Source organism: Ogataea haglerorum, assembly GCF_019207285.1.
Source record: "Ogataea haglerorum isolate 81-453-3 chromosome Unknown 81-453-3_NODE_1_length_915391_cov_96.871712, whole genome shotgun sequence".
In the NCBI taxonomy this organism is placed as follows: Eukaryota; Fungi; Ascomycota; class Pichiomycetes; order Pichiales; family Pichiaceae; genus Ogataea; species Ogataea haglerorum.
In genome coordinates this window covers 27,292-48,304 of record NW_025065151.1, presented here as the reverse complement: position 1 = coordinate 48,304, position 21,013 = coordinate 27,292, and the positions used below count along the sequence as shown (strand labels likewise).

Genomic DNA, 21,013 nt, shown 5'->3' with positions numbered 1-21,013 from the left:
AAAGATTATGCACATTGTTTCTACTGTTTACATGTGCTCTGATGTTTACGTAATCTATAGGTTCTCGATCATGTGGAACATGCTAGACAGCGCGTTGAGCTTCATTTCGTCCGTGTAGGTGGCAATTGTGTCCTGCCGCACAGACTTGGAGTTCAAGATCCAACTTACATCGCTCTGGAGACCTAGAGGAATCGTGTCCGCCTCCACATTGAGTTTCTTGAGCTTGGATGTATGCTCCCATTTTTCGGCTGCCTGTTCTGCATTATCAACAATGCTCCTTGGGACGCCGCACATAGCTGCAACATGCATACCAAAGGACCCGCTGGAACGCCCAGACTCCAGTTTATAGAGGAAAGTGATATTTTTCGAGTTGTCATCCACTATGATTCCCATCCGAAGAGGTTTGACTCGCGGATGGTTGATGAAAGAGTTACCCAAGGTTGCATAATGGGTGGCGAAGAAGCCTATCGACTGGACGTGCGTGGCGATGTGGTGCAAAACAGCCTCTGCAATAGCAAATCCGTCACTGGACGATCCTCCGCGTCCCAATTCATCGAGAATTATAAGCGAACGTGGTGTGCATGACTCCAGGATCTTTTTGGTTTCCGACAGTTCGACGTAGAATGTCGATTTACCCTGCATGATATTATCGTTGGCACCGAGCCGTGTCATTACTGCGTCGACTGGGGTCAATTTGGCGGACTTAGCAGGGACAAAGCATCCAATTTGGGCCATAATGGTGGCTACACACGTCATTCTTAGGACTGTCGACTTTCCGGCGGCATTGGCACCCGTAAGCAGACCGATATGGTCTTTCTGGTCGACTCCTAGGGAAATGTCATTCGGAATAAAGTCCTTAGTTCCGGTGATGCCACCTGGAATAAAGCATGGATGTCTGAGTTCCTGGAATTCGAGCTGTGCAGACTCACTGTCAATAAACTCTGGTCTGCAGGCAGGCGTCCCAAGAGATTCAGAAGCACGCGCCAGAGACAATATACAATCCAGCTGTGCCACAGCCTTAATGGAAGACGACCAAATCGGGTAATCACCGATGAACTTGCGGTACATTCTAGCTTGTAACGATTCACCAATAATTTTGTGTAATTCTCTGGCCTCCATCAATTTTCTCACCAGCTTTTTCACTTCCGGGGACCAGTATCTCTTACATTTGGAGGTGGCTGCCATCTGCTGCCAATCCTTAGGAATTCGCGAAACGGCTTTCGAAGGAACTTCAATCAAATATATTTCCTTTCCGCTATCCTTGTAGCACATCTCCTGGCATTTGAATTCGCGTCTGTACTGGCTTAACGTCCTCCCTAGCTCTTTCTCTAGCTCTTTGATCTTTTGGTTGCTTTCGTCAAATTCAGGCTCCACACCGAGTTCTGGAACCAAGATTCCATCTTTAACAGCTAGATCCCTGTCAAAGGCATTGTACCAATGAGAAACATATTCTGGCAATTCTGCCGGAAAAGAATTCAAAATCTTACCCAGCTCGCCTCCTAATCTTTGGGTTCCTTCAGAGTAAGTGGACTTCAGTATTTTGACCAAACTCACAATGCATTCAAAACCAGTGATGCAACGAGCAAAATCCTTGACTTTCAGATTTCCGGAATGAATCCTAGCCAACAATCTTTCCAGATCAGGAAGCTTGCCCAGTTTGGACTCAAGAAGGTATTTGAGGTCCCCATCGTTCATTATTACCTCCACGGAATCGAGTCTCGATTCGATGGCTTTTCTGGACATCAGAGGATGCGTCACCCAGCTCTTAAAGGTCCGCTTTCCAAACGGAGTCACCGCACGATTCAATGTTTTGAATAAAGTGCCTTTATCGCTCTGGTCAAAGGAGTTACTAAATATCTCAAGATTTTGAAGAGTCACACCGTCCAGTCTCATGCAACTATCAGAGAAGCTAGTCTTGTATGGATCGTATTGTTCTATGTTTCCCATAGAGATCACCGCGGCATCTAATTTGAGTGATTTGAGATACCATAGGAGAGCTCCAAATGCAGAGAACCCAACATTTTTGTTCGAATCGTGGTACTCCACCAGGATTTTTGGATAATTGGAAAGATCATCCAAATCCTCGGCCTCGAAATACTTACCTCTCGTGAGTTGTTCAAAAGCGGTCTCAAAGGTCAAAAACTCCTCTGCTGGCTTCAAAAAATTAAACGTTGCATGTGGTTGAGAGTTGAATTTGAGCATTCTCAACACCAATTGGGAGACTCTAGACTTCTCGATCAGCACCTCCATTGGTTGAATCTGTGCAAGCAGTGTTTCTAGTTTATTACAGTCCATGTCATCTTCGAATTGAGTGAGTTGGATTCTTCCAGTGGCGGTATCAACAAAACATACACCAAAAGTTTTGCTGTTGTCGTTATTCGTGACTTCCTTCAACGATAAGCAATACCTTGACATTTCATCAGACAGCATTCCCTCATCAGTCAGAGTCCCACAGGTCAGAACACAAGACAATTCTCTTTTGATCACTTTATCATCCTTCGTATTCGCATTTTTCTCTCTAATCTCTTTGGCAAGCAAAGATTCTTTTTGGTCAACTTTCGCGACTTTGTATCCTTCATCGATAAACTTTTTAGCCCAATAATCAAATGACATCTCCGGAATTCCAGCTAATCTCATGTTGGCCCGACCAGTACCAGCCAACTTAAGATCAAACTTCTGGTGTCCGATGTCTGCATCCTTTTCGTAGAGCTCGAAAAATTTGCCCTTTTTAAAAAAAACTATGGAGTCCCACATCTTACTCTTGATCTCCCAGTATTGTTTTTCAAATGCAGTAAATTTAGACCAAGCAGACTTAGGAATGTATAGAGTTCTGGGATCATAATCAGGATCGGATTCGCTCCGTCCATCAGCGTCCTTGATCTGCACAAGCCACTGATATCTTTCCTCATTTTCTTTTGCAAATCTGGATTGTGGTGTCTGCTTTTTTAATACCCTTTGGGTAGACACCTTACTTGTATCAGCCGCAACATATGAGGAAGTAGATCCGAACTTAGATGCCAACGCACTAGCTCCCATACCAGCACTTTTCGGAGAATTTTTCCTGGATCTGTCCTTCACCAAAAAGCCATCTTCTTCGTCCGATTCCGCAGGCAAATCATCACCGTTTAGTTCGTCTGCAAAGTTTTCCGTATCAAGAACAATATCATCATCGTCTGCAGACTCGTTATCGCTCTCAAGTTTGAACTCCTCGTCTCCATCATCGTCAGCAACCATCTTTCTCCGTTTGGTTGTAGGAGCACTGGTCTCAAAATCAGATTCTTCATCAGAATCTTCAATGTAGCTTACTTTCTTAGCACGTCTAGATTTGATTACAGGCGATTGTGAAGCGTCGGGCATGTAACCATGGTTCACAGAACTTGGAGTGCTAGGCTCAAATAATGGTGGCGATTCCGGCGCAGTTAGTGCCACGTCTCGTGGAGCCTTGTTCTCCTTGTCATCTATCAATGCCTCAGGTTTCGCTTCCTTGGCTTCTTCGCCGCGCACTGGAGAGGAATTTTGTGGAGTGATTATGGCCGGAGACTTTATACTTGGAACTCTGCTCAGTTCATGTTTCGCGGGCTTCGCGTTAAAAAATGCAAGCAACGACGATTGCTTGTACTTAGATGTTCTCTTAGGAACTTCTTTGCTTGCAAGTTTGTTTGTTGAACTGGTCATTAGGGCTTGTATCCTAGTTAGCTAGCCAGGCCTCTCAATGATATTCGCGAAGTGTAAGGATAAATCAATAATGGTTGAACTATTTATGAAAATCTTATAAGGGATGCGTGAGAAACGTATTTTTCCCCAATATACTTCTTTAATTGAGAACGCGTTCGCGTTTCAGATTACGTAATTGCGGTACAGACCTGAGACTTGTCAGCAGATCAAGACAAGTTACTTCTATTAAGCTGTAAACACCAAATTTGGACGACTAGCGAACATCGAACAAATGATGCATCGTTATAGCCTGGCCTCTTTGTCAGCTTCAATAATTAACTTCTTGATAGTGTCGGAACTCTCGCCGGGATGGGAGCCGACGTAGTCTTTCAGGTCTTGCAAAACTTCCCTAGCCTTTCCGTTCACATTGATTATCAGTCTTTGTGTCTCATCCTTGATTTTGATGGCATTTTTGAGAGTGTATTGTAGTTCCTCGTTATTCTCGGCGGTTTTCAGCTTGCCATGCAAATCGGCGACCGTATCCTCGTGTTCCCTGAGTTCTTCCTTGTACAATTTCTTGTCCTTTAAGAGCCTTTGAAGAGCATTGTATTTGATTTGGATAGTCGAGACCATTATATCAACGATTGTTTATAATTGATGCTTAGAACGCGTATAAAATTAATAAAATCGGTATTAAAAAATTAAGTACTGTTATTGTATTTATATGAGCGTCGAAGTTTTAAAGTTCCCAGTCATGTGATAAGGGTGTCCAAAAGAGTTATCAATTTGACCATTTCATTCAAATCTCTCGATCTAGAGTCTTCGGACGCCTCAGTCTCGCCAATGTCCTTGGTATCCTTCTTTCCCCGTGAGAGATCTTTTTTCAGAATCGCAGTGATAAGCTTGGAAAAGTGAACTGTCAACTGTTTAGCTTTCTTGATACATCGTTCGTTTTGAGGGCCCAAGGATATGAGTGTCGAGCACACAAGTCGGAAAATCGGTATGTAGAGATCGTAAAGAGAGACCCCCTCTAACTTATTGTCGTTGTGAGAAAGACTGGAGTCTAAGGAGAAAATGATTTCAGTAGATTTCCTTTCGCCGAAGCCGTCATTCCCTGTGCTTTCTAAAAGTAGCGTGAGCCCAATTTCTGGATCTTCCGCTAAAAACGAGCAGTCAGTGATTGCCTTGAATATATCACACTGCAATAGCTGTTTAGCACCGATCGAGGTTTGAGCTATTCGTGTGAGTAGACAAAAAACGGTTTTGAAGGTGGTTAATTCATAAAGTAGCGAATCAACCGACATTCTTGGACGACCATCACAAAGACATGCCAGAACAATATCATCCATCGACTTGATACGCTGCACTTGCAAGAGCAGGTAATTATTTTGGAGAACCGTTTCAATCAGGAAGCTACCCTTAAGTTTCGAACCTTGCAGGGAAATCGAAATCTTTAAAAGCGTCTCTAAAAGCAGTAATGCTGTAATCTTGCATGATCCCTCTGCTGTTAGGGAGTCATTGCAAATTGACCCAATAAATTTTTGATCAGCAGATCTAATGAAGATCATAACTTCAGTCAAAACCGATTTGTTGACCGCGCTCTGTCGTAGGTAGTTATTAGCTAGCACATACAGATCGGCTTTTATTGTTGGAGTCGATTGGGGAGACATGATCCCTATGACTGATGTTTTAAAAACCGGGAAAAGACGCGTAGAGTCCAGCAAAGCAGCAGCTTCACGATCACTTTCAGACATTTGGATGTTTGCCTTGTCGACTTCATATAGTCTGAATAAACAGATGCACAGAGATGTAAGGTCTTGGGCATATGCCACATCAAAGTTCAGGTAGTCTATTAGTTGGGGAACAATGCTCTCGAACACTTCAAAAATGAAGCTGACTCTGATATTTCTTTCCAGTCCTCCATCGTTTAGGATTATTTGAGTGAGCAAGGCCCAAGAGTGTAGACATTGGAGTTGATTAAATTTGAAGCTGTCAAAGGAAATTGATGCAATCAGTAATTTCTTCAATTGAACAAATTCCTCCTTGAAGTACCTAAGATTTTCACTTTGGCCCTTCAACGATAATAGTCCCAAAGATTGAGATTCTTTTCCCACAAGGGCGCTAATCCTATCAACTATTGACAGGTCGTATGCAAATCCATTGATATCTTCACGAGTAAATGCTGTTTTGATCGTTATCTTCTTCAAAATGTGATCAAAATTGAATTTCTCAAATGCAGCATTGACTCTCTCAATTGAATTTTTTGGCCTGAATTCAAGAACATCCAAGAACTCAAACAAACGGGGTGACCCCGTGCTATAACTTTTTGAATCTATCAAAAGATTCACGTATTTACGGGTCAATGAGTAAGAACCGTAAAGAGACGCGTGTCTTAGTTCCAAAGCAACCAACTGAAGAATCAGACTGCGATACACTGTGAAGGCAATAAGTGCACACATACTACCCCCTTGAGTGACAAAAAGGTTTTTGGAATTGAAAGTTGAATCAAATGTTCTCCCATTCCATAATGTCTCAAGCCCGATTTTGCTAGTGGTAGTCAGCAAATCAACAAACAAATTGGAGTCTTCAATGTCCCTCATAAAGTCCAAAATCTCGTAAGGGCTGTGGAGAGATTTCACAAGTTTGTAGATTATTTCCAAGCAAAGAGCGCTGATTCTCATGGGAAAATACTCGATGTCTGTGAGTTTTTTTAGTTCTTGTAGGATTGATCTCAAAAGGGTGACCATTGACTTTAACAAGGACTTTTCCGAAGCAATACATCCTAGATCGTTTTTCTCACCAATTGTCATTGACCTGGTGTCTAGTCCCAACAAAAAGTGAGAGACAGTCGCTGCACCAGGAGTGCTTGGAAGATTTTGGTTCAAGAACTGGAGTAGTTCAACCTTCAGTGTAATCGATTGAGGTTCAACAATTGGTGCTTCAATCTGCTCGATAAAAGAATATCTGATCCTGGTAGACTCGTCGATCGTCTCAAGCATTGTAAGCACTTTGTCTTTTCTGAGCAATCGGGAACCCAGAGACAGTTCAGCGATCCCTTTAGATGAGGAGTACAAAGTAACCTTTTTAAAGATCGACAACGCCACCCTTGATATCTCCGAGTTAGAAACACCAACATACAGCGCAATGTTGGCAAGCAATGGTAGATTCAAAAGCAGCGCTTCGACAAACGACTGAAGCCCCCCTGTACTAATTGCGGATGGATTATAGAATGGATTGTCATGAAGGGTCAGGATAGGTAGTAGTTCGTCCGTGTAAAAACTCTCACGATCCAGAATCAGCTCTATAACATTGAGTGATTTCAAAAGCAACTTCGACTCTTTAGATTGCGGCTCAAATTCGTTCAGTTTGTCAATTCCTAGATTAGCGATCGTGAATAGAGCACTGTGCACAGGCATCCGGTATAGGAATGTCAAAACCGCACTTCCAGGGTGAGACTGTAGGTACTGGATGATGTTCTTGCACGCAGTGATATTATCAAGATCTTTCAAATTGCAGGCAGATGCATCCATGATCATTTCCGGATCTAGTTGAGCCAGACACGTTTCCCATAGAGAGAGGATAGCTAGTTGCAACGGAGTCGTGTAATCCTCTGCATATTTTTTGTTCGTGAGCTCCACGAAGATGTCCGTACTAAGAAACTCCACGTAAGGCCAAATGCCCTGACTTCTGTAGTTCGATCCCAAGTCCAAAGGAAAAGGAATTTCAATCTGATCAAAAAAGTCGTCTTGCGTCTTCAGAGGTTGCAACAATTTGAGAACCAAAGTGGAGAACCCTATGACCTCCGAGGGGGACTTTAGCGATGACAAGAAAACATCCTTCAGCACTGAACTTGATTGTCTTGGTTTCGAGTGCTTAGAAAATATCCAAAAATCCAAAATTTGCCAGACCTGCTGCCTTTCGTTAACGCCATCTCCAACAAGAGAGCTAATCACGATCAAAATGGATCCAGATAACGGAGTGTTGGCTTTCAAGAGTTCTGTCAGTATTGAGATGAGCTGACGATTGTCACTTTCGTAAAGTTCGGCACGAGCTCTATCGCTGTTTCGTGCAATATCAGAAATGAGCTGGAAGAAGCCGGATAAAAAAATCAAAGAGTCTTCCCCTAACTGAACAATAACATTTCGTTCAGTGTCAGTGCTCTGCTGTAATGAATAAGAGTGATCCGACAAATTGATGGATAGCTTGGTAGATAGTTGTTTACTGTAAAATGCTAACGAAGAAAAAATGGATGACCAGCTGACACAGGAAAAGCGATTCGATATGGATGTTGAGCCACCCCCTGGCGTCTTTAAGGAAAGCTCTTGGGTGGATGTGTTAGTGAGTTGCAAGAAATTGAATGCATTAATAGCATTTTCGTTGCTGTTGGAGAGCGCAGAAAGTAAACAGCAAAATGTCGAAATTATTAGTGGGGAGTTGCAACGTGAAGCCCATTGAAGAAAACCATAAAGACTCGAAGAGCTATCCTCCCAAAATTGGGCTGAAAGTTGAGGCCTGGATCTGTAAAGGTAATATACAGCAAGATAAAAGCGCTCAAGATCAGCATTCTTAGATAAAACGTCCAACTCGAGAGAGTCACTCAAGAGTAGAAGGTCTTCTTCCATATCACGGAGATGTGTTAGCACGAATGCAGCATTTTTCACAAAAGAATGCACAAATTCGCTGAATACCGAAGCGCAGAAGTCGCTAAAATGAGACTCAAAACTGTATACCTTGGTAGGAATATAGATTATTTCTGCATCTGTCTCATCTACCGTAAGATTCCCACTTAGCCTCTGTTGTTGGATTGCCCGTTTCAATTGGTTTGTTGCATCTGCATCGACATCGAGAAACCTAATTGGCGATAATTTGGGAATGTGCTGCTGGAGGAAAAGGCGGAAGTCGTACATGAGATCTGCCCTAGGATCCGTGCAAAGCTCAGGCTTAGAAATTTCGGCTGCAAGCGAAAGAAATTGTTCTAAGGCACCAATTGAAATGAGCAGTTTAATTGGATTTTCCACGCTGCTTGTGAAATCGAATTGCTTGGTTCTTGAGCTTTCCGACTTGCACCATTGAATGAAATTGGTCAAGAATACCAGCACCAAAAATGCCTTGATCGGATTTTCGGCTAGCTTGTGCAAGTCTTGAGTGAGTCCAGTCAAATTTCGATGTATATTTTTCACCTCCTCGTCAGAGTATCTTTCGAGCTCTGATATCTGTTTCATGGTTCCAGGAAGGTAACTCATCACTAAGATATCATTTGTATTGAATGACGTAAAGTGATTGAAAATTTTGTCAAACTCAGTGGGCTGCATCCCAGATAAAGACACCTTAGCAAAATAAAGTTCTCCCAAAAGCTGGTGCTCCCCAAATAGCGAATCTCGGCGGTAGATAATGGGCTTGAAAAACCTTGGATCCGAAAGGCTTCCCATAAGCCTAGACCGGTCTACCAGCTGCTTAATGTCATCCAGCTCTTGTTCAATTGATTGATAGCATGAAAGAATGGTGTCATAAGATAATTTTGATAAAAATGCGGTTTGCGGCCCTTCTGCTGCAGACTTACATAGGTAGTAAGTCACGATCTGTAGTATATACTGTCTGCGGGCATAGTATGCTGCTTTGGCAGAATCGAGAGCAGAGATCCCAGAAGATTTCTGCTCGTTTTGGCATGCGTGATAAAGTAGCTCCGCTGCTGCTAGTTCGTCAAGATTCAATTCGTCCGCGAGTTTATTGGTATCCATAACAAATTTCTCATTAAGTTGGTAATCTATTCCATCTGAAAACGTCAATTTTCCCTGCTCAAGCTTCAATCTGCTTGCATCGCTTCGTTTCGGTTTGAGCAAAAGGTTTTGCAAATCAAATTGGAGTTCAGCTGCTAGCTTCAATTCTATATCAAGCTGATTCAGCTGAATTGCTCCATAGAGTGAAGCAAACGGTATCGTTGACCAATGATACGACATGGAGCTTTACAAGGACAATGAAAGATTCAAGGTTTGTGAAGACAAGTCGAATTTTTTTCGAGTATAAACACGGCACTGCCACGCTCTACTAGCCACCTTATGATTCTGAAATTTTCAGCCGGGTAAGTTGATTAATTGATTATGTAATGGTAATAATACCTAAAGGCTCATACTCCCTATTTTTTCAATCCCACCGAGTACTCCGATATATCACGGGTGACGACAAAAACGAGAGTAATTCTCTGTTTGATCGTTAGCATTATCGGACATTTGTGCACTATTCCGGGGCTTTGCTGGGCGAGTAAGACATACGTGCCGTGCCAAACGTATAGAGACGGTGTTTTCGTCTCTGGTGAATCCAAGGACGCTTAAATGCGGCTGTGCATTAATGCCGATAAATAATAATTTATTTTTCGTGAACATAGCTCGAAACAATAAGCTCGGTAGGATATAAGGAGAAGCATTCGAAAAAAACTCACTGGATTGAACAAGGTAACAACTCTTTGAAGAAGCACATCTTTACTCTTTGCTGGACTTTCTACTTGTGCCAACGGTTACTGAATTACCTGGACATTGATATTAAAGCTGCTTGCTTGTGTTTGGGCTTTCCTAGAACCGAGAAAAGTTTCTTCTCGTCAAAACCGGCGTCAAGTTGACAACAAAGTGAAGTTTACGTTCACTTATTTCGTTTTCCAACAAAGCGACTTATACCACCATTATCCATATTCTTCTTTGCAGCTAGTAAGGAGGAGTATTTCGATTGAGTGATATTAGGGACGATTCTGAATCACTTGTACGCAAAGTTTCCATCCGTCGATTTTCTGCCTATCTTTTTTACCCTGTCAAATTGTTAATTGTCGTTATAGGATCTGTGATTGAATACAGCGGAGTTTTCGTTTATCCCAACTGAAAGAGTTTTAATTTATTTGATTGTCCCGCTTTTCCATTCGCTTCACCCCCTATCCTTCTTCGTTTTATTTATTTTGGGAAAGGAAAAATGACTAGTATTTGGGGTTCCTTTGATCATTCTGTTAAGGAAAGCGCAAATTTCGATTTGGATGCAGATCTGGATATCAACTTGCATTTCGCAAGACTAAGATTGTCTGCGATGGAAATAACGCCCTCGGTATCTGAAACATCCACAATGATATCCCCTACCGCCTCTTATGGTAATCTGCTCTCCGATGTCAGCAAAGAGCGTGAGCATGGCGGTTCGGCAAATTCAACATACACTTCATCATCGGCCAACTCCCCGCCGGGTCTTGGTCAAAATGATTGTTTGCCCTTCGACCCTGACTCACAGCAGATTGCTATAGACATGTTGGATCTGATTCCAAATCTTTGGGCCGATAAATCTAAAGATACGCTAAATTTTTCGTCTTCAAATGTTCTCAGTTCTAGCAGGATTCCCTTTTCAGGTCAATGTGCTCCAAACCTTGCGACTGCAAATAATGGTCATGTGTCTCCTCGGCTCAATCAATCGTCAAAAGTTATTCCATCAAATTTTAGTACTTTGGAAAGCTCTCCCTTTTTTGCTCTTCAACAGTCTCATCAAGAATCCTCGCCGTTTGCCTTTGCACAAAATCCCAACTCTTTCAATAATACATCTCGAATCCAAATGGATGGACCCGCTAATTCCAAGTCTCTCTTTCAGCCTCACTCACCACAAATTCCAGTTCATAGTACGCCAGTGGAGATAAAGAGCCCCGTTCAGGGTGGCGGCACACAATTAGGCTACCCGCTTACAGAAGAAAATCTCCTGCTCTTGAATCCCTCCAAACGGTTGATTCAGGGGAAGCACCTGAACATTGCAGTGATTCCCACTAAGATGTGTCAAGATGATACGGCCTTCCTAATGGTCCCTGCAAGTTCAGCCCTGAACGAAAATGACTCAGACAAATCGCTAAGAGTTGAATGTGTCCCAAATACAAAACGAAAGATCACCCCGAAAGGCCTTTCACAAAGCAGCTCGGTTTCTTCACACAGTCAGAAGTCTCATAAAGTGTTCCCTTCCTCAAGCGTAAAGAGCAAGGCTATTGTTGACAGAGATCTTTACAAAACTGAAATGTGCACACAATATCAGGAAAAGGGGTACTGTCCTTATGGATCTAAATGCCAGTTTGCACATGGAGAGGAAGAACTGAAGAAAGTCAAACGAGCGGACAACTGGAAAACAAAATTATGTGCTAATTGGCTGAAGTCCGGATCATGTCGGTATGGTAAGAGATGTTGTTTCAAACACGGTGAGGACGACAGAGGGAAACCGTGATTGAATTGGCCTCATTGTGAGTATGCAACTATTGAATTTCTCATAAAGGGGATTTGATGATGATGATTATATTTATTAATTAACATTCGACTCGATTATAAATTTCTTAATTCCATTACCCCTCTTTTACTTTCTTTTTTGCTATAGTAGTAGTAAAGAATCACCCCTAGTCGAAATTACCCTCACAGCCCGCACTCGCGCTGTTTTACAAATTGTTGGAGAGCTCACCGCAAAAGAAAACAATAATGTACAGTCACCCCGCATTTTCTGCTGAAATGGTTTGTATATTTGTTCTAAAGATACTTGGCAATATGAAATCCTACTCTTGATTCATCGTAAACTTGTGTACAGTTGAACCACCTGGCCACTCGATCATTCCCTGTTCAAACTCCAAACGGTTCGAGAATGCACTGAAGGTGCTACTCTATTGGGCAACACATTCGACCGCCCATGTCCTCCTGATACAGAGCTGCATGTTTGAACCTGAATACGCTCCTTATGATGCAGTTTTTGGTAATTCCTGCACAGATTGCTGCGACCTCCGCTTCTCTTCGTTAATCTTACTTAGCACGGTTGTTCTTCTTCTTGTTTGATTATGTAATTAAAAACATAAAAGTGCTTGCTATTAGCGAGCAGTAGATGCTTAGTCTTCCGATACTAAAAAAGAATTGATGTCCGACCTTGCCAATGATTTACTAAGAAAAAAGGTACGGCAGCAAGATGCCCAATCGGAATTCTTCTCAGAGGGTGCGGACTCACTAGGACAGTTGCCAAATACGAGGAAAAAAGAATCGCTTATTGGTACCCAAAAATTACCCGAGATCACTTCATTTTTTCCGCATCTTGAATTGTTCACGAATGATGATGGTTATGTATTTCAAACTTATTACAAGCCTCCACGCCAGGAAGTGGGCGAATCATCAGTCGTATTTGTCATGCATCATGGCGCTGGCTCAAGTGGAGCCACATTCGCTAAGCTAACAGCAGCTATTGAAAGACAATGCGAGATGCAATCTATTTCTAGTGTTCCGGGTGTTTTTACATTCGATATACGAGGTCATGGGCGTACAGGATTGCTCAACCCTTCCACAGAGGAGAATACAAAACTTTCCTTTGACAAGTTATGTGACGACTTCCGATTTCTGCTTCAATGCTTCCATGAAAGGTATATGTCGGAGGGGCCTCCTCCAAGCTATTTTCTAGTTGGACATTCGCTTGGGGGATCAATATTGAGTAAGGTCGTATCGGATGATGTGGACAAGAATGTCTGTCTAAAGAACAATTTGGGGCAAATTATCTCTGGTTTGGTCATGATTGATATTGTCGAAGACACTGCTGTCAAAGCACTTTCTGCTATGAAAAGCTACTTAAACGCAATACCTAAGCAGTTCCCGTCCATTGAACGGGCCATTCTATGGCATATTGATTCAAATCTATTGCACAATCTTGATAGCTCACTCATATCGGTGCCAGAATTATTCACTCGCACTGAGGAAGAACAGTATAAGTGGATTATCGATTTACGGAAAACTGAGCCGTTTTGGCACCAGTGGTTTGAAGGTTTGTCAAGACGGTTTGTTAACATACCCAGTCGTATTTCCAAGTTGCTCATTTCAGCCAATAATGATTACTTGGACAAAGACCTAATGATAGGACAGATGCAAGGTAAATATCAATTGGTTGTTTTTCACAACAATCAGCTGAAACATTCTAATACACTTACCACAGCTACTCAAACTATACCGTTGCAGGACGCAAGCGAGCTAGGTCATTTTGTGCACGAAGATGTACCATTCAAAGTGGCCGCAAGTCTGATCGACTTTGTTGAAAGAAATGATTACAACTTTGCAACTAGAAACTCCTCGTCGTCGAGTATGAAATCTCAGATCGACTTGGTTGCTGCATTAAATGCAAAATGGGGAGTCCCTCAATGAATGGTGATTGGAACTTGAATTAATTGTTCGCTGAATATGTACAGTCCCAAGCTAGTCCACTGTCATTGTACTAAGTGTTTCATTTGTTCGCAATTTCGATAAAACATCATCAATCTTTTGGCGTGCCCAACTGAATCTTGGGTCTATCAAAAACGGACGTAAATCGAAGCGGTTATCGTCAGGAGAATATTGCTCTGCATGGTAAGATGGGGTACTAACCGTTTGCTTATGACGATTCACACTATAATACCAGAAAAACTTTTTCACCTTGTCGGCAGTCTCTTCAGGTGTCTTCTGATCACCCCATATATGTAGGAGTTTGATAAACATGGAATATGGTCCGCATTTGTCAACTTTCCGTAATCTTCCAAACATGCTTAATTCATCGTAAGTAAAGCCCATATCTGCTTCGTCCGACTGGACATGGCTAGCAGTGATCGGCTCAAGCTCGGCCGTAGGTGTAGCATCCACAAAAGTTTTCAACACAGGAAGCTCAAACTCTTTTTCGGCCCAGATTATGAATCTAATTAGATCTGATTTCGATATTCCACCAATGGGATTGATGTCGGCTGACGAGCAATCGTACTTGGTCAAATAACCCCTTAACTGTTCGTCCACATTTGCAGATCCCAAGACCAGGAGGCCACCAGTATTGGTCCTTCCTCTAACCCATGGCAAAAGCTGAGCAAATAAATAAGCAAGTACCATTCTCAACCTGGCTTGAATGTTTTGCAAGGCTAGGTTCTCAATATTGGATCCTCCAAAAATCTTAAACACCGGCTTTTTTCCTGTCGTCACTTCGAACAAACTGATAGTCGCTGACACCAGAGAATCCATGTTCAAATCAACATGGTAGGAGCCTATTTTCTCTGCGAGTTCTTTGGCTCTCCTTCTAGTGTCCAACGAGGAGTTTTGAGTTCCCATATAACACGTATGAAAAATCTTTCCTGCCAGATCTTGAGGTGAAGAAGGAATCCAGCTTTGAGGCATATTTGCGACTGCTTGCACATCTTCGATAACCTGTCGATTCCCCTCTTTACAAGCCTGCACAACTAATCGACACATAGAATGCACTATAACAGATGTTGCACAGCTGTCGATTCCCCCACTCAAGGGTATGAAAAATCCAGAGCCTCTGCTTCGACGAACATAATCCCATAGCCAACATGCTGGCCCATACGCAATTTCCTCCTCTGGTTTGTAATATTTTAAGTGCTTTGGAACCGAAGGGTTGATTTTCATGTCAAAGTTCATGGAGTCGGGACTCAGTTCTGCAGGAACATGAACTCTTTCATATTTTGGCGCTAAGCGGCTCTGAATCCCATGGGAAATTAGTGCTCTATAAGCACGTACTTCCTCCAGATCGATTGTTGCTGTTATGACTTCAACGTCGGCCAGAGAAAACTGAGATCCCTGAGCCATCACCTTTCCGTTCATTACAATCAGCGCACAACCATCATAGTACAAACGATCTCCATCACAGCCTTTTTGGTTAGCATATAGATAAATTCCTCCGCATTTTCTAGTGGCTTCAATTATCATAGCCATTCTCGTGTCCAATTTTCGCAATTCATGATGTGATCCTGACGAATTGGTGATAATCTCTATTCCGTCCAGTGCCATAGATATGTGAGGGGCTTGAGGAGTAAATAGCTCTTCACATGTTTCTGCCCCCATACACGTATCCAAAGTACTTATCACTGCATCACCAAATTTAACGGTCACTTGATTCGTTATCCTTTGAATCATTCTAGGCAAGATATATTCCTCAACGTATTGAGTTTTCAACCAAGGCGTGAAGTACCTCATCTCCCGGTAGTTGCCATCATTCGCAAGAACAATTTTTGGGCGGATTAACAGGATCTCACCGTTGTAAGACAGGACACGGCAGTTGTACCTACGATTTCTATGCATTATTGGCATACCAATATCAAGCAAGATTCCATAAGTCCGAATATCTGTCAAAATTGACGCATACATTTCCCAGGAATGTAGATAAATATCATTCTCCAGGAAGTGATCTAAACAACCATAACCCGGAATTTCCAGTTCTGGCCCCACTCTCAAAGACGCTTTTCTGCTTTTTGCTTGCAATATTGACTCTAGAATCCGATCTCTATTACCCTCAAAATCAAGGGCCCATTGATTCAGAGCACACGTAGCAAGCGTGATATAATGAGGCATTGTCTTCTTATGACTTTATATTGGTAATTTAAATGGTGCGAATGAATTTTAAAAGCGGGAGTTTCAATTTGATTAGCTAATCGATGAGATAGATATTCGTGCTTATCTAGTATCTGCACAGTTAAATTGTCACTACCATACCTGGGGCGTGATCTTTGTTTTCCTCTGTCTATATGGAATTCTCAGAACCCTCTATTTCTATGCTTTAATAATGAGAGGGGGCAACCCAACCTAAATAAGAAGCATAAAAACTCATCTCTTATATTGCCTCCTGATGTATTATTCTATTCCTGCAAAAGAGCTTTTCATTAGTTTCAGATCTGCTCAGACACAGAATTGCGTCTAAATGGCTTTTCGACGAGGAGATATTAAGGAATACCCCTGATTCTATAACATTATATCTCTCTGCAAAATGACCTTCACTCTTTAATGCGAATTGTAATGTGAAATTAAACATCGATCGGTATTGAGAAGAAAAATGGCTTGTCGGTGGATATGTGCTCCTTGGAATTGAAAAGAGCAAGAGGGCATTCGTTTGGACTGTGATATATGTTTTGGCCACGAATAACAGGTCGCTAGATCGTGTTTATTTCCGATGACACAAGCATCCTCCCGAAAGTGTTGACCTCCACTGAACAAAGTAGAGGACTGTGCTTCTACTCCCTTTTGAGGACGTGTGATTTTGTAGCCAGAATTAAGATTCTTGGCGACAGCAACCTTACTTATATCTTCTCTCATCAGTGTTCAATAGTCAAATGGGTAGTCGCGAGGTTTCGTTTTTTCTCACAGAGCAGATGAGATGTATCACATTTTTATCAAACGTTTGTGGAAGCAGTTTGTCTGATGTCTAACCGCGGTTTGAAATTCTTCCCCAATCTACTCTTACCTTAGTCTCGTGCGACAGATGTCAAACGCTTTGTAGTGAAATTCCTACTGCTTCAGCTGTGAGGCTTATAAAAGTGGAAGTGGTTTTCGAGAATGCACTACATCACTCACGCTCACGCAAATCAAAGTTTTACCTCAGTTGGCAAAGTGAAAGCAGCAACCAACTCTAATGTGAGAAAACACTGAATTAATCGTAATAAAGGACCTATGTTACATATTCTAGTAATCGGATAAATCTCAGCGATGTTTCTTGTTATAGAATTGTTTTAGACAGTAGTTGACGAAGAGCCGATTCCATCTTGCGGTGAATCAAGCTTTGTTATCATCGGAACAGGATTGGTCGATGCAGTTGGAATTTTCCTACCTGAGTTTTTGGCAGTTCTCAAGCTGGCAGATGCAGGAGAATTAAGATCAGAAGTGGACGACGAATTAGGAGACATGATCCCCGAGGTCACCAAGTAAGGCGTTGAAAAGCCAGTTAGTGCACCAGATTCAGGAGGACCTGTTGTGGTGTCAACCTTGACTGAAGGCCTGCGATTAGAAGAAGATGTCGATGTAGGAGTTGTCGATATATTCTGAGATTGAGAAGATGGTTGAGTGATAGGTGTATGGGTGGCTGACATGTTATTAGATTTCAGTGACGTGTCTTCATCCGTAGTCATATCTTGAATGCATTGACCCTTTTCCAGCTTTTCGAGATTTTGACGCGCATTTTCTCTTGCTTCAGACATTCGTTCTTGTGCTTTCTGAAGTGGAATTGTTGGAGTCACGCACGACGAGATTGCAGGAACCGAGTCATCGAGTTCAATTGTTGCCTTCATAAGAGCTGCCATCCATCCTCTCATTTCTTCTTTAGTTTCGACAGCAAAGTAATGAACCTTTTGCTGAGTGAAAGTAAGCCCTTTCTTTGAACCTGGGGCCGGTGGAACCAATTTGAAACAATATCTTCCTGACCCAGTAGTTGCTGCGTATACAGTGCTAAGTTTGTCTTCAGTATCAACTGCGGGTAAAACTCTATGAGAGGTTATATCAATGAGACCTTTTTCGCGCCTGTCTTTCAGTGAGCCAAAATACGACAACCTAGTCTTGTGAAGTGTAAAATATCTTTGTTTCCATGAACCTATTGACAAATTCCCTCTTTTGCTCATCCAGCCTGAGTAGTCCGCTGTTCGAATTGCTTCATCTGGAGATATGTTTCTGATACCCTCTTGGAATGCTGAGGTCGATATCTTGGAAGATCTTAAACCTCCCAAAGAACGAAGTCCCGAACTTTTCGAGTGGTTACTAGCAGATGCCGCTGCTGCGGAAGTAACTCTTTTTGGATCAATGGTTTTGGGATTTGGTGACATATCTTTTGCAGATATGGATCTTCTATTTGAAGTTTTTCTGTCAATATCAAGTTTCTCTGGCTTGACTCCAGTTTCTGGACTCTGTACAGACTTGTTTGCAGGCTGAATCAACCGATCGTGGTCATCTTTTGATTTTTGCTTTTGTGCCGCATAAGGATGCAAATATTGGTCATTATATCGCCATGAGGCATCCCTCTGTGCAACGTTAAAGTCCGAATTTGTTCTAGAATGAGTACTGCCGAAATGGGCTCCCTTTTGTTGCAAAGCGTTGGAAATAGAGGTAGATGAAGGGTTTCGAGAATGCTTCTTTTCGGTGTAAATAGAGGAAGTGTTTCCAATGGAAGAGTTGCGACTGTGTGAGTATTTTCCTTTCGGCCTATCACCCCCATCAGTTTCAAGAAAAACTTGAGAATTTTCCTTGACCAGTGGACTTGGATGGGAAGGCGGTTGTGGGGCTTTTCTTGGAGATTCAAAAAGCCCCGCCGGTGTACTGAATTCCTGTTCCGGTTCACTGCCATCATCGCTTGGTGTTTCAATATAATTGTGCAGCTTCGGCTCAACCTCAGAAGTACTCTTTGTTGATTGTCTGAAATCCAGGAAATTTCCAACGCTTGATTTTGATCCGCCAATGCTTGTCCTAAGAACATCATCCATTGATTGCGATCTCTTTCTTGCATGCGTACGAAATGCGGCGTTAGAATAGTCGTTCATGGAGCGAGTACTAGGAGGAGATACCATTTTCCTGCTGTGCTTTTTATTCTTGGAGGCAAGTCTCAATTCCTCTATCTCTTTGTAAATCTCAAAACGAGTTCCAAACGATGTGATATCAAGTTCCTTAAGGTACGGTAGCTCCAGTTGAAGTAGTATAGCTCCATTGATATTGTGCCTAGCAAATTGACCCGCGCTTTCGATATCAAAATTCAGGTCCGAAAAATATTGTGTGACCTGTTCCGGAGTCCAACTCGTCACCTCTGCTGGATCAAGAAGTACATTGTGGCTATCATTGTTGGCAGGCTCTTCATTGAATTGCAGTTCTTGCAATGCTTTGTCTATATCGCTTAAAGTCCTGTGTACTGAAATGTACCTGTTGAAAGTTGTATCATGGACTTGACTATATGGCGTCATCTCGGCACTTGTAGTTGCTAGGCTTTTTGTATTATTCTGTCCATCTGCAGTAACAGAAGGAGAAATGGTATCTCCAATTTTCGGCTGCTGGCCGAGCGACGAAAAATCAGAAATCCCTGAAGATGGAGTGGCGGCGACGGGACTGCTCAACGGTGTCCTTCTCGATCTTGATCTAAGCAACGATGGCTTTCCTTTGCTCAGTCCATTGACAGACTTTGTAAATGCCTTTGGATATAACCCAACTCTATTGGTTGACAAGTTTCGTCCCATATACCATCCATCTCCAAATTCGCTGTCATCGCTGATGAGCTCTATGGTATCACCAGGGCGTATTGTGAGTTCATCGCCAAGTCTTGCATTGAATTCCTTTATGACGCTGTAATAATTCTCGTATCCTTCGCCCATCGACATGTGTTGAAGAGTATTGAACAGAAAACGTAAACTTTATAACAAGGATTACCTCCAATGTTGATTGTCTTTCGGTTATCGCCAAAAGCTCTCGGTTTCAATAGGATATGAAAACTTTGAATGCTTAACAATCACCGTTTAAGCACCGTTCAACTTCGAAATGTAGACTGTTAGTTTGCCCTTACGTTAACGGTGGAAAAAAAAAAAAAAAAAAAAAAAAATAATGTGTGGAATAGGTTTTGAGCTAATATGAATTTTCATACAATATAAAATACAATTGATTCCAGTATTAGGTATCCACCTAGGTGCAAATTTATTCTTCTCTATATTTCAGTTCTTGGAGATTCAAACTGTAATCGTGTATACCCATAAGCTAGTTTATTTGATAATACCTGACTTGTACCTTCACTCATTAGTTTTAAAGGAAGCCATTTTCCACAATCGAAACTTATCAGAGGGCACAGTTCCTGAGCTAATCTATAGTCACCATTAACCGTCATAGCGGGGGCTTTACTTGGGTTAAGGAACATATGAGATCTTCAAAACAAAGTCCCTAATCAATTGACTGCCATTACTTTCAGGTTGCTTTGATTCAATGCCACTTCCAACGCTGACGCCAGTCTTCAATTCTACAGATCGTGGCTTTGGAAAGTGCTACGAGTCAAAAAAATAGTGTGCGATTCCATCGTACATGAAGGACTTAGGTTGCAATTGAGTTACAAAACGTTGGCAAATTCCTCGCGATATTCTCTTGTGCCTGTAAGTTGTGATTTAAATTGCAACTTGACATTTTTCCTCCCCCTTCAAGTCAGCCAAACCAGAATTACCGTATTGGCCTAATCATTTGAGTATCTGTGAAGAAGTTTAAATTGAGCTCCCTATTATTTAGGATTTTTGCCTACACTCATGAAACAAACCTTCTTGATGTAACAGATATGTTTAGATCACGTGAAAGGTAAACTCTCCTAGCACCTACTGACTGTCCATCCTGAAATTGGAAGAAATAAGGCTTATGAGAGATGAGATGAGAAGAGAACAGTATGACATCCATGTCTGGATCCAGAATCAACCGAACGGCAAACGAGAATCGTGCTTCAAAGCCCGATTGGACTCTATTTCTCTAACGTTTGAGTCAAACACGGTGACGAGCAAAGGCGGAGACACATCTTCATCAGGGTAAGAGTTAAAATCATTGTAAATTGAATCCCACGTACGATTGATCGTAAGCCTCCTCGTGTCCGTACATTT

The 21,013-nt window shown here is 42.1% G+C and overlaps 7 protein-coding genes across 7 annotated transcripts; 2 read left to right on the top strand and 5 right to left on the bottom strand.

The window, feature by feature from the left end:
- Window positions 1–54: 54 nt before the first annotated feature.
- Window positions 55–3,675, bottom strand: KL911_000020 (uncharacterized protein; the record flags this gene model as incomplete). The annotated part of the gene is made up of 1 exon (XM_043197020.1): window positions 55–3,675. One exon carries the CDS (start codon window positions 3,673–3,675, stop codon window positions 55–57), a length of 3,621 nt encoding a protein of 1,206 aa, XP_043056713.1.
- Window positions 3,676–3,957: 282 nt separating this feature from the next.
- Window positions 3,958–4,287, bottom strand: KL911_000019 (uncharacterized protein; the record flags this gene model as incomplete). The annotated part of the gene is made up of 1 exon (XM_043196908.1): window positions 3,958–4,287. One exon carries the CDS (start codon window positions 4,285–4,287, stop codon window positions 3,958–3,960), a length of 330 nt encoding a protein of 109 aa, XP_043056712.1.
- A 119-nt stretch (window positions 4,288–4,406) lies between these two features.
- Window positions 4,407–9,611, bottom strand: KL911_000018 (uncharacterized protein; the record flags this gene model as incomplete). The annotated part of the gene is made up of 1 exon (XM_043196797.1): window positions 4,407–9,611. The coding sequence occupies one exon, from the start codon at window positions 9,609–9,611 to the stop codon at window positions 4,407–4,409; it is 5,205 nt and encodes a 1,734-aa protein (XP_043056711.1).
- Window positions 9,612–10,608: 997 nt separating this feature from the next.
- Window positions 10,609–11,880, top strand: KL911_000017 (uncharacterized protein; the record flags this gene model as incomplete). Its single annotated transcript, XM_043196686.1, has 1 exon — window positions 10,609–11,880. The coding sequence occupies one exon, from the start codon at window positions 10,609–10,611 to the stop codon at window positions 11,878–11,880; it is 1,272 nt and encodes a 423-aa protein (XP_043056710.1).
- Window positions 11,881–12,551: 671 nt separating this feature from the next.
- Window positions 12,552–13,814, top strand: KL911_000016 (uncharacterized protein; the record flags this gene model as incomplete). The annotated part of the gene is made up of 1 exon (XM_043196575.1): window positions 12,552–13,814. The coding sequence occupies one exon, from the start codon at window positions 12,552–12,554 to the stop codon at window positions 13,812–13,814; it is 1,263 nt and encodes a 420-aa protein (XP_043056709.1).
- A 51-nt stretch (window positions 13,815–13,865) lies between these two features.
- Window positions 13,866–15,998, bottom strand: KL911_000015 (uncharacterized protein; the record flags this gene model as incomplete). Its single annotated transcript, XM_043196464.1, has 1 exon — window positions 13,866–15,998. One exon carries the CDS (start codon window positions 15,996–15,998, stop codon window positions 13,866–13,868), a length of 2,133 nt encoding a protein of 710 aa, XP_043056708.1.
- A 1,151-nt stretch (window positions 15,999–17,149) lies between these two features.
- Window positions 17,150–19,768, bottom strand: KL911_000014 (uncharacterized protein; the record flags this gene model as incomplete). Its single annotated transcript, XM_043196353.1, has 1 exon — window positions 17,150–19,768. The coding sequence occupies one exon, from the start codon at window positions 19,766–19,768 to the stop codon at window positions 17,150–17,152; it is 2,619 nt and encodes an 872-aa protein (XP_043056707.1).
- Window positions 19,769–21,013: the final 1,245 nt, after the last annotated feature.